Raw genomic sequence first — 14,022 nt, forward strand, 5'->3', positions numbered from 1 at the left:
GTCTTGAAAAATTTCAAAGGCACAGAAGATATACAAGAATGCTAATATAAACATTCTCATAGCCTCAAAGTAGGTACACTAATTGATAATAAATTGTCACATCTGTGCCATCCCCCTTGTGTGTGTGTGTGCATGTGTGTGTGCACATGCATGGAAGGTCCTATTTGTTTTAAATTATAGTAAAGATACTTAAAATAACTTTATTGGAGAGTAACTTTAAGATGCACTAAATGACTATCATATGTCCAATCTTCATTAAACAAGAATGACATGATTATGATAAAGAAATTAGAGCTATTTTCTCATTTCATGAAATGATAAAGTTGGAGTAGACAAGTTTTCATGGTCTCACTCAACTATTATATTTTATGATTCTATAACTAATACACGACTTATAAATTTGGAAATGAAGTAGAATTGAATAAAGGCAAATGTATGGAGCAAATTTAAAGGTTTATTTTTCTACATAAATCCCCAATGGGCATAGTGCTTGTAATTGTTTAAGTTTTGATATTTATAATTTATTAAATTATACCTGTGTATTCTATCTGACTCCACACTAATAACAGATGACTTACCTTTGGTTCACCTTGTACTATGTACAAATAATTACATTTGTATGGATTATTGTACTCCGGAACCAAGATCAAAAGTTAAAAATCCATGGTATAAGTCAAGATTCAATATCAACTTACTTAGCAGTAAATAAAATCAAATATTGTTCATACTACAAAAGACAAAACACTAATAGTAATTTTATATTCATTTAATTTTATAACATTGTCCATCTTAATAAATGTATATTCCTTGTTTTTTCACTTAAATTTACTTGAATTAAATCACTTTAAAAATATAATAGCTGCAATAATGCCTTTTCATTTTTAATGGATTCCATTGAATGAGAGTACATTTTCAAAATTATTATCAGCACCATTAATATAGTGAGTGCTATAAAGGAATTTGAGTTGAAATTACATTAATTTTTTTTTTTTTAATAGGAAGCTTTGATCATGGCAAGTATGGACCATCCACACTTAGTCCGGTTATTGGGTGTGTGTCTGAGCCCAACCATTCAACTGGTTACACAGCTTATGCCCCATGGCTGCCTGTTGGATTATGTACATGAACATAAGGATAACATTGGATCCCAGCTACTGCTTAACTGGTGTGTCCAAATAGCTAAGGTAAGTTCCCATCACTTTTGATGGCAATGACTCTCCTCTCTTATCTCCTAATCTAGAATAGTATGGATACTGAAAATATGTCAAGTCTTTCAGTATATTTAAATAAAACAAATTACTTGTGCTATATTGAAAGATGTAGGGAAGTATTTGCATTCAAATCACAGATCAAACACATGATATACTTATATATTTGGGGAAGTTTTACTGCTATTTGTGTTATGTTAACCAGATGCCAAAACAAATAGATTACTGATCAGAAGAAAAAAAATGTTCTACCAAATTTGTTTAGCTTTTTGTTTGTTTTGATATAGTTTAATTAACAAACAAAATCCAAGAAAGAAAAGATTGAATATAAGAATTATCCCATTTTAGACAACTTTATTAAGATAGTATGTACATTTAATTCTCAATATTAGAAATGATCAAGTTCTAAATATCCTCCTAGACATTTTGATAATTCTCAGTTAGTCTTTAATGGTTGGGGTTTTTCAGCCTGGCACACCGTCTCGGGCATGTAACATGCATAAGGAAGTGGCATGGATCTCAGGACCTGAGGTGATGGGGTGGGGGCTCTGTGGTGACATAGAGAACACCATTGCCCTCTGAAAGGACTATGGTTTTTTCCACCATTGTTATGTGTTCTTCCAGTGTTTCCAAGGGGCCAAGATTCTGGATTTTTTTTTTTTATGTGACTTCCCCAAATTTAAATCTTGGCTCAAGCTGCTGAAGTGTTCTAGAAACGAAAAAAAGCATTTATGCCTTGCAGTCCACTGGTGTGAAATTTCTGGTGTCCATGTTTTACATTCAAATAACCCATTTATGATCACCTATACCAAGAATATTTCTTGAAAATTTTCTCCGGGATAAATAGATGTGAAATGAGTTTTAATTCTCTATTTAAACCTCTATTTACATCACAAATTGACCTAATGTTCAGTTAATTCTATAAATGTGTTCGTCTTTGCATTTGTATTAGATAGATGCCAAAGTGTTAATTTAGTAATTCTAGTCTATTTCTTTTTACAGCCTATGAATGAATAAAAATTCATTTCTTAGAGTAGAAATTTGAGGTAATTCTTAAAATTCCAAAAATTATCTAAAGGGAAAGTCCAGTTTAGTTTTCATACCATAAATTCCATTATAGTTTCATTATGGACCATGTATTATATTTTTGTTACTATTACATGTTGAACTGACAACTTAGAGAATTTTTTACAGTAATGAAGTTTGAAACACAACTCTTCAAAAATTGATTTACTTACTTACCTAAGAACTCCAATAAATTATAAGGTGAGCTAAACATGCAATAGAAATTCTCAAATCATTCTAGCAGTATAAATGAGAATAAAATTAAGTTTCAAATTTCTTTGCTGTTTTCTGTTTCCCGCAGTATTCTTCATAATTTAGGTTTTGTCCTTAGAGATTCATGACATCAATATATCATTTATGCAAAGCTGTACACTCTAATAATAGAAACTACTTTGAGTTCCCTGAATAATTGCACTGTTTTAAACCATTTTGCCTTTGTGAATGCCATCCTTTCTGCTTAGAAATCTTTCCTCATAGCTTCTTGATCACATACGATGGTCCTTTCATCCATCAATGCTGATTGGGTTCCTCTGCTTACAGAACCTTCCCTACTCAACCTTTTTCTCCAAACAGAAGCAATTTCTGCATTTGTTTGGTCATTGGTATCTTGAACACATTTTTATTATTCAAGTTTTATACAATGTAGTTTATATGATTGACTGTATGGCAAGTTTCTTTAGTCATTAATCTTTTAATAAAGATCTATAGACACCTTCCATGTATCAGGTACTATGCTGCCTGAATTGTCTAGGGGCAAACAACGTGGACATGGGCCTGGTTGTCTTTGTATACCCTAATGGCCAGAATAGCCAACAGATAAAACAATTAAGTATAGTATTATACTTAATGCTTGGGTTCACATTTTGACGAAAAATAATTACAGAGCACACTTAAGGTAGACACCATTGAATCCTGAGGGAGAATATTTGGCTATGGGATGAAAATTTAGGCAGAGGAAAGATTCCACAAGAGCTATATAGATATGGTGACCATGTAATGTATCATCCAGCTGGAACATTTTTAAGAGTGAAAGAAGGCTCTATCACTAGTTACGTGAAGGCAACAGACACACAAATGTGTTAAACAGAACAAGGGATGTGGTAACCCTGTGTAGCATGAAAGGTTTGCATTTTATTATAAAAACAGTAGATATTGAAGTATTTTACGTTCTAATGGGACATTGCCAGTTTATATATGGAGCTGAAATCAAGGCAATCCAAAAATGAAAATGAGGATACCAGTCAGAAGTCTGGGGGTAGTGAAAGTAAGAAGAAGTAAATAGGATTAAGATATATTTTTTAGACAAATATAGGGTTCTGAATATGATAAGTTGTTGGGGTGTATGGTGGTGCTCTTTCCTGAGTTGGTGAAGGCTGAGATTTGAACAGAATTGTAGAAAAAAATTTGAGAGTTCAGTTCCAGACATGGCAAATTGCAGAGGTTTATACAACATGAAACCGGAGCTTTCGACTAGGTGGTTGAATTTGGTTGCGACTCTCAATATAGAGTGAAGAGCTTTGGGTATTTAAATATATGGGAAGATTTGCAATGACCTAGCTACTGACTCAGTCTGATTCATATTTCTTCCCAGCACCGAAAATTGGTATAGTAGCCATTCAATAAACATTTAATAAATACTTTTAACTCATGAAGAATTTGAAAAAATCTTTATGGGAAAAACCCATAAAGAGAGAACCCTTCCTTCATCTTTTTTTTTCTACTTTGGGGGCACAATTGTATAGTGGAAACAGCATTAGGATCTGAAGGACCTGCATTAATATGATGGTACCCACTTTTTAAAAAAAATATATGAAATTTATTGTCAATTGGTTTCCATACAACATCCAGTGCTCATCCCAACAGGTGCCCTCTTCAATACCCATCACCCACCCTCCCCTCCCTCCCACCCCCCGTCAGCCCTCAGTTTGTTCTCAGTACTACCTTTTTTTCTTATTTGCAAAATGAGCATAATTGTATCTACTTCTGGTAGGCTGAAACTCCCTACCCTGAAATATGTTATATCCCATCCACGGCATCTGTGAATATGTTACTTCACATGTTAGAAGGGAATTGTGAATGTTATTAAATTAAGGATTTTGAGATGAAGAGATTATCCTGGATCACCAAGGTGGGCCCAATGTAATCTAAGAATTCTTATAAGTGGGAGGCAGAAGGATCAGAGTGAGTGAAGATATAAAGATGGGAGCAAAGCTGGAGTGATGTGCTTTGAAGACAGGGAAGGGGACCACATGCTGGAAAATAGAATCTACCTCTAGAAAGGAAATAGATTCTCCCTACAATGTTCAGGCCTGCCACATCTTGATTTTATTCCAGTTTACAAACCAATTCAGGACTTCTGACATCCACAACTGTAAGAAAATAAATTTGTATTGTTGTAAGCCATTAAATCTGTGGTAATTAGATACAGCAATAAAAAATTAATATACTTCCTCATAGTGGCTTGCAAAGATTAAATAAAATAGTCCAATGCAACTTCCTTGGCTCAGCTCCTAGAACATGAAGTGCTTAAAGGCAATTTGTTTTTATTACGTATAGGTTGAAAGCCTCAAAACAGAGAATTGTTTTAAAAATTTCTGTAAAATATGAGTAATATGGTCTGAGTAAACACAAGTATTTCACAAATAGTTATTCCAGTAACTTAGAGGCTTTGTCTTCTTTGCTTTCAATTGTTACCAAGAGTGGCTCAGGAAAGTAAGATAGCATCATAATTACTTCAATACCCACTTTGTTTTTTTCACTGATAAAGTTGGGGGGTTGGGGGTAAAACTGTAAAGTAACTTATCTATATTTGTGTTATAACATACCTGTAGAAAATACAACAATACATAGGAAAATAATAATTATAGCTAACATCAAGCAGCTCTTACTCTGTGCAAACCACTACTCTATATTTTATTCATTAATTAATTTGTCTCATCACAAACCTATGAAGTATCATGATTTTCATTTCACAGATAAAATCGCAGAGAATGTAAGTTACTTGATTAAATGCACACAGCTAACACATAAATAGTTGAACAACTAATCTGTGTTTTTGTATATAAGGGAGAAAATATTTTTAACAAATTTTACCCCTATTCCCAGTTTTATTTCCATTTTTCCTTTGGTATGTCATTCTACAAAACCTTATGTCATAGGAGACAGAAATTTAAACACCAAATTGTTTGACTCTTATAGGTAGCCATATTAACTTTGCAAATGCTGTATTTGGAACTTGATTTAATTTGGAAGCAGAGCAGGATATATTATTATTTAATGTTTATATAATACCATATGCCTTCCTGGTGCTTTATGAATCCAGGATAGAAATAATGATGAGAATCCCTTCTTTCATACTTGTTGCTAACATGTTGGGCAAGCAGTTTTTAAGACAACTTAGCAGACTCTAAAAAGTGTATGTGAGTTTAGAATGACGGAACTTCCTGGTAACACCAATAATGACTGAGTCTATGTGGATAAAGCATGTCTTATACACTTGGCATCTGCTTGGTGCTTTAGGCACATTGTGCTATTGAATATTTACTGAAACTCTAGTAGGTATGGCTCATTATTCTCCCAATTTATAGATGAGGAAAATAGGGGAAGTTAACTCCTAATGGACAAAACGGTAGGTTGAAATGCCTGTGTTCTAACCAGGGAACTCTGGTGCCTGAGCAAGGTCTTTAAGCCATTCAGCACCTGCCTCTCCAAACACATACACATCACTGCAGCTTAAAGCCCCTTGCTGTCCTCAACAGCACTTCTGAATATGGAGAGCATCGAGGAGCAAGACATCTGACACCATGAGACAGTGGTGTCTCATCATTAATCCCATAAAAGAAAAGGTTCTATCATGAATAATACTTTTCATTGTCTTCATGAGAATTTTTTTTATTGCCTTCTCATCAGCATGTATGTTACATTTTCTGGGAAAGAACTAGATAGTCTTTCAACTTAGGGGGATTTTTTTTGAACCAATGTTTTAATTATAAGTTCTTTTGATAAAGCAAGCTCAACTGTTCTGTGAACAATTATGCAGTGTAGATACTGATCACAAGTACCACTATAAATTAGGATTAAAAAAAATAAGTTTATTCATTTGTTTTGAGAGAAAGTGCACATAAGGAGGGGGTGCAGATACAGAGTGAGAGAGAGAGAGAGAGACAGAGAGAGAGAGAGAGAGAGAGAGAGAGAGAGAGAGAGAGAGACAGAGAATCCCAAACAGGCTCTGAGCCTTCAGCCCAGGACCTGAGTGTGGGACTTAAACCCATGAACTGTGAAGTCACGGCCTGAGCCAGAAGTCAAGAGTTGGGCGCTTAACTGACTGGGCCATCCAGAAGCCACAAAATTAGGAATTTAAAATGTGTAATTTGGCACTATCTTGTGTTGAGCATACAGACTCTAGAACCAGTCTGAATGGGTTCTATTTCCAGACCCACCACTTGTCAGCTGTGTGGCCTTAAATAAGTTAATCTCTTGAGTCTCCTGAAAATGGGGATAATAAAAGTAGTTATTTAATGGAGTAATTATGAGACTAAGGTAATATTCTCTGCTTAAAACACTGTGTAGCATACAGTAAGAATGTACATTCTGTGTTATTTTGAATATATTTGATATGAAGGCAATAAGGAAAGGCACTTACATTCATAGTTAGAATGCCTTAATGATGTTATTTTAAAAATATTCTATTTTTGAATCTCAGCTATAAAAGACTTAGCATTTGTTCTTAGATGATGCTGGGGATAGGAGGAGAGAATCCTATGTTTAATATTTAGTATTTCTTATTTTTGGAAAAAAGGACCTGAGTCCCCTATCCTCGTGTGTTTTCTTGCACAGATTCCTAAGATGCTGTCCTGTATTTGCTGTTATTGTGACCTCTAATTTTCATGTTAGAAAATTGGATTATTGGTAATATTGAAAACATGGGAAACTATCAGGGAACTGGCAAAGAGTTGAGTTTTGGGGTATTTTGAATAAGATAGTCCGTTATTGAAGAGGAATAAAGAGAAGATTCTAACTTTTCAATCTCAAGCTAGAAAAGGTTAACATTGGTTTGACTTCCTGTTGCTGCACAAATTTTAGCTCCTGACTACTTTCTAAAGAAAAGCTTATTTGAAATATTTTTGTTGATGTTGCTACTGTATTCTAAATTTCAGTTCAATTCAGATGTAGGGTCTCAAGGGCTTTTTTTTTCAGTAGTTTACCACTGAAACTAGTTAAAGAGATGATTCTAAAAACACATGTCAGTGGTCCACTATAAACTACAAGATAATTCATTGCCTGATTAATTAATAAATTGTACCATCCTTAAAATTCTTCTGAAAGAAAATAGAAATAAAAGTCACTCAATATTTTAAAGAATAAAAAATTGACCTATTATGTTTAAGCAAAATAATTTAGATTTTTGCCTCTAAGACTCTTTAAGTTGTATTTTTATAAATAGATTGATTCCATCATTTATGTTTTTGAAGAACACTGTATCATTTAAAGGTCAGTATAATTTTAGGTTAATTTAATATATTTTCTTAATTAAACTGTAGGTTTTTTTTAAATTTCACACTCTACTTTATCCCTGATTTACTTTTCATGTCATATCATATTCCTGTTTGAAGCTAATGAGAATTCTACTGTGAAACCTGACTTTTTGTGGCCATTAAAAAGTATCTGTGTACCTTAGTTTAATTTATACTATATTTTTTCCAGGACAAAATACAAACGTGCCCCAGAGAAGTTTGTCCATCATTTCCTCATGTTAAATGAAAATGAATTTGATCTACGATAACACATTAGAGGAACATTACATTATTTTTTTTCTAAATTAAAATTATTCCAGTTTGGTGCACACCTATCAAAGTTGGTTAGAAATTCCATTTTAATCATGTATTGGGAAGCCCCCACAAGGATTTTTATAGGGATATTGAAGCATCTGATGAGAGATATATGATTCTTGGCAGACAGGGGCAGTCTTCACTTTTCTGACCTTTATAATCGGTACATAAATGTGTTCCTTGTTCAGCTCCATGGAAGCTGAGCTCTCCAATCTCTGCATATTCATAATGGCCTCCAAATCATTTTCTTTCTCTCTCTTTTATTTTTTAAAGTTTATTTATTTTGAGACAGAGAGCACAAACATGGACACAAGTGGGCAGGGGCAGAGAGAGAGGAAGACAGAGAATCTCAAGCAGGCTCCGCTCTGTGAAGGCAGAGCCCAACATGGGGCTCAATCTAGTGAACTGTGAGATCATGACCTGAACCAAAATCAATAGTTGGACACTTAACCGACTGAGCCACCCAGGCGTCCCTTTCTTTCTCTTTTATTTGGCACATAACTTAATTGTTTATTTCTCATGAGTTTAGGTCTGCTGGGTGGGTCTAGGATCTTGGCTGGACTCATTGACCTATTGGGGGGTTGGCATGCTGTCAGCTGATCTAGACAGGGCTGATAGGGTGACTGAAAAGATTGAACTCTGCTTCACAGAACTCTCTTCCTCCATCAAGCCAACTGGCTCTGTCTGTACAAATCTCTACCTCATTCTGTTCAGTCCCCCAGGTCCTCAGCATCCATCCACATATCATCTCATGAGAAGCCTAGCATCTCTGTGAGTACAGAGAGTAGGAGCATAGCCTCCCCCCACCTCACTCTAAGCTCTCTTCTGAAATTGTCACCATGATACCTTCTTTTCTTGTTGGTCTTGGAAAACCTAACCATTTTTCTCTAGGTTGTTGTCTTCAACCTTATCCACATGCCACCCCATCTCCACAGCTAGATAGAAATAAGTCAGGGGCGCCTGGGTGGCTCAGTTGGTTGGGCGACCAACTTCGGCTCAAATCATGATCTCACAGTTTGTGAGTTCGAGCCCTGCGTTGGGTTCTGTGCTGACAGCTCAGAGCCTGGAGCCTATTTCAGATTCTGTGTCTCCCCCTCTCTCCACCCCTCCCCTGCTCACGCTCTGTGTCTCTCTGTCTCTCAATAATAATTAAACGTTGAAAAAAATTCAAAAAAGAAAAGAAAGAAATGTCAATTTCTCAGACAACAAAACCAATACAGACTTTTTCCTGGGTGCTGCTGTCTTGGAATTGCAATTTTAGGTCCTGTAATGCAAAAACTCCTTTAAGATGAATAGCCCTGGGGCGCCTGGGTGACTCAGTCAGTTAAGCATCAGACTTTGGTTTGAACTCTGCATCGGGTTCTGTGCTGAGAGCTTGGAGCCTGCTTCAAATTCTCTCTCTGCCCCTCCCCTGCTCATGCTCTGTCTTCCTCGCTCTCAAATATGGATAATAACACCTTAAAAAATGTTTTTAAAAAGATGGAGAGCCCAAATTAGAAATACAGGTTTTCCTATTTATTCTAAAGAAGCATGCACAAAACACAAACTGGTATCTTAATTTGCTGTGTATACAAAAATAAAAGAAAACAATAGAAAAATTGCATGGAAAGGATCCAGCCCAGAAGAGTTAGTGTGTGGAGGTGGTGAATCTTTAAAAAAAAATTAATATCAGAATTTGTTGAAATTATGTCATAGCAAGGAGCCCTGAAAGATTATCTAGTTCAGTGATTAAAAAAAATTAAAGAATGCAATTATTTCAAGTGAAATCTTACTTGAAAATCTAAACAAATAAAATCAAAGCATAACTACAGCAGCAGATGGCATTGAGAGGGCTCCTTGGGACCATGAGTCTCCCGTGGTCTTCACAGAGACTAGCTTTAAAAGCATCTATCTGATGAGCTTGTGTTGAAGATGGAGAAGCATAAACAGGTGACAGAGTTTGTTTGAGGACATAATTTTCCATAGTAAGAAAGCCATGATCTGAATCTATATATCACCCTGGCATCCCAGATCCCCCAGCCTACGTCAGCTGGCAGGCAAGCACCCTTCCCTTCGCTCTGTAAGATTTGTGGACTCTGTGTTTACAATTTCAGTGAAAATCACTACTACCGTATTAGAGAGTTAGTCTAAAAATTATATATTTTTTGTGATAATTTTTAAATGATGCTATGGACTTTTGCCCCCTATAGAATATTAAATGAGAGCCAGCTAGATTTTTACTTCTATGTGCTTTTATGCTTTCAGTTTACCATCTGAGTTTTTTTTTTCTAATCTCTCTTTTCCAACGATAGTTTTCCCTCTCCATCTTTATATCAGAATGTCTAATAACATTGCAACCTCCCAAATTGGTGATAAAGCACCTGGCTGAATTTGAATTGTGTTTATCCCTTCCCGGAAACGACCTCATGCTTTTTATTTATGTGCCAAATTCTCATTGCCTTAAAGGAGGGCGATAGAAAAGGGGTAGTAAGGGATAAGAGAGAATCTCGAATGTGCTAGATGAAAATGAAGTTTATTGATGCAGTTTCTAGAACACAGGTCCCAGAATTGCAATGAGGCCTTAATTGTTTCCCGGGGTTTGCATGAAATATGAAGGCCTCTCACTTAGAGAAGGAGTCATGTAGGTTGTTTCTTGTCGAACCTATAAAATAGCAAGTTTCCCTTTTGCTTTGCCTGTGGCTTTGTTTGGCATGCTGAGCAACTCTAATTCAGCTTGGAAGTTACTCCATTCTATAAATGGCAGAGGTTTTCATTCAGCTACCATACACATCCAGAAAGTAAAGAACTTAATTTCTTGACTGTAAATGTATGCATTGGCTGGTACTTTTTTTTTGACAGAAAAGTGAAAGCTATCCAGCCCAAATAGATTAAATTGTACTTCATGTGTGTAAAGTGTTAGCAATTACATCTATTAGTCATGACTCTGTGAAGCTTGGTATTGTAGTAGCTTTTAGGAGCACAGTGATTTTCTCAAATGGAGAATCAAAGTAGCAGGACTGGGTGTCTACTTTATGGCTCCCTGTGGCTTTTGTTTCTAAAACTGTTGCCTTAGAGGGGTGTTATAACATTGCTCTAAGGAAGTTGTGATATATATTCAGGATCTTTTAGATGTATGCATGTAATGCCATCACCCTCCCCCCAGATTTCAAGATGCTTACAGTAATTTAGAGAGATACGATTTGTCTTTTGCTGCACATGGAGGAGACAAAGGATGAAGTCAAATGGTTTGGCTGGAAACAGAAAAAAAAAAAAAGCATATTGAGACTGAAGGCAAAACAAAAATTTACTTCCTCTACACCTGCCCAATTCTTTCTCCAAATAGCATTAAATAAAAAAACAAACAAACAAACAAAAAAATGACAAAAGCCCCACTTTTTATTTTGAAATAATTGTAGATTCATAGAAAGTTACAAAAAAAAAATAAAGTGCATTTCCATGTCTCCTTCACCCAATTTCCCCATCAATAGCATCTTGTGTAACTCTAGCACAATATTGCAACTAGGAATTTGACATAGGTACAACCCACAGAGCTTGTTTAGATATTTCCAGTTTTACATGAACCCTGTGAGCATGTGTAGATCTAAGCAAGTTTATCACATGTTGATTCATTGTACCACAACTACAATCAAGATATAGAACTATTTGATGACCTGTGCCATCCCTTTGTAACCCACACAAACCTCCTAGTTCTTTGCTTTTAATTGTACTTAAGTCTTGCTGTGATCTATATTTGTAATAATTTATTTTTTCAAACATTTTTTTAAATCACTGTGTTTAGTACATTACAATGGATATATAATACTCTGAACGCTGAGTCTGACTCTAGCATTAGTATTACCTCTAGCATTACTTCAAAGGATATCCTCTATAGATTGGCACATATAAATTCTAGAACAGTGGCTATAAAGAGGAACTGAGTTCTGTGTAGTTTTTGACCTAGGAGGGACCCAGCAATCAAATTGTAGTGTTAGATCCTCTTGCAATTACTTAGAGGGAACATCTACACTCCTACTTCCGCACCTGCTAATTACCATAGGAAAGTGGTTTAGCAGGTCACTGGCTACAGAAGAAAGATAGCTCAATCAAACCCAGAGGGCATGGAGCCAGAAGAGAAGAAAATTAGGTTAATAATGAAGACAGACTAAATGAGAGAAAGCAGTTAAGGCTTTGTGCTGATTTTTCTATCTTCTGAGGAAGTTCAAAATTTTGAATTATTCTATTTAGTATTATACGCAATGAAATAAATATACACACCTTGTATGATATTGTATCTGTGTGTGTATAAAAACATAAATACACACAAATACATGTATTACATAGAGCTGATATTTTAATAACTTGAATGTAAATGTATTAGTGAGGAATTTATATTTTAAATATAGATTAATTATATGTAGTCAAGATTTCACAATATCCAATTTAGTATGTATATATGGAAAGGAGCATTGAGTGGGGAGATCCATTATTGTCATGATTAGAAGTAATAGGTTAAGCACTATTTATACAAAATTTCACTTTCTATCATCTACATTTGATTGATTAAATAGAGCTTGTTGGCAGATGTTAGTCATTTTTCATCGGGCTGAGAGTGGAACCAAATACATGTGCAGTTGGGGACAGGAAGGGTGAGGTGAGTGGTTATGAGCACATGAAAAAGAATGGTTATGGGTCAAAGATTTTATCCTTCATTAAGAATCCTTTTCCTAAGCTCAGTATCTACCCCATCACAAAGTGAACAAAGGATGAGCTTAATGACAGTCATATATCAGCTAGCCACATTTTAAGCTTCAGGATCTTGCTATCCCCAATGCTGCATGCCTTGACAAGGCTAATTGTATAATTGCAATACTACATCACCCACTCCTGGTGCACTTTCACTGGCAGGGACCAGAACTAGGGACTCGGATGATTATCGCCCCAAGCAAGTACATTACCATGAATACAGTTTACTAATTGGAGCTGCTCTTTTAGAAAGTGTAGTATATAAGGCTTAGGCCAACGGTTTTGTTATGAAGTCTCTTGTAGATTAAATGTAAGACTGACTTGAGCTTTAAAATTAGAATTGTTTTTTTTTTTTAAACAAAATGAAAGATTCCCTCATAATTTCATCTTATTTCTATCATGTATTAAACTGTCAAAGTTATAATGCTAAAATGAAGTAGAGTTTAGAAAGCTTTTACCAATGATACATTAAGTGCTAAATAAAATGATATCCTTTAGCTAATTCATATATAAGGTTAAAGAATTCCATAAAAATATAACTAACATGGGTCAGAGTAGCTTTTGTGATATCAGCACTGCTCTTAATCTGGGTGCTGGTTTATGTGTTGCTTTAAAAATTTCAGATGGGGGCGCCTGGGTGGCTCAGTCGGTTAAGCGGCCGACTTCAGCTCAGGTCATGATCTCACGGTCCGTGAGTTCAAGCCCCGCGTCGGGCTCTGTGCTGACTGCTCAGAGCCTGGAGCCTGTTTCAGATTCTGTGTCTCCCTCTCTCTGACCCTCCCCCGTTCATGCTCTGTCTCTCTCTGTCTCAAAAATGAATAAACATTAAAAAAATTAAAATAAAAAAAATAAATTAAAAAAAAATAAAAATTCCAGATGGCTAGGGGAGCCTGGGTGCCTCAGTCAGTTAAGCAGCCGACTCTTGATTTCAGCTCAGGTCATGATCTCACAGTCCTGAGCTCAAGCCCCACCTTGGGCTCTGGCCTCACAGCTTGTGCAGCTGTGCCCCCTCTCTGTGCCCCTCCCCACTCTCTCTCAAGAGAAAATAAACATTAAAATAAAAAAAAAAATCAGATGGCTATTTCTTTAAGGATTTAATGCACCAAGTCAGAACATCAGTGACTCAGTTTTTACTCCAGACTGGAGGAATATATGGCAATCTCTAAAGCAAGAGTGTACAGCCAAAGTCCCTTCCTAGT

General features: G+C 35.7%; 1 protein-coding gene across 1 annotated transcript in view; it reads left to right on the plus strand.

Moving 5' to 3' along the window:
* Positions 1-14,022, plus strand: part of ERBB4 (erb-b2 receptor tyrosine kinase 4) — a 448,902-nt gene that overhangs the window by 275,633 nt on the left and 159,247 nt on the right. The window contains exon 18 of the mRNA XM_049615240.1: positions 999-1,184. Coding sequence (XP_049471197.1) covers positions 999-1,184 — 186 coding nt within the window. The remainder of the gene's footprint in view (positions 1-998; positions 1,185-14,022) is intronic.

This window comes from Panthera uncia (assembly GCF_023721935.1).
Source record: "Panthera uncia isolate 11264 chromosome C1 unlocalized genomic scaffold, Puncia_PCG_1.0 HiC_scaffold_3, whole genome shotgun sequence".
NCBI lineage: Eukaryota > Metazoa > Chordata > Mammalia > Carnivora > Felidae > Panthera > Panthera uncia.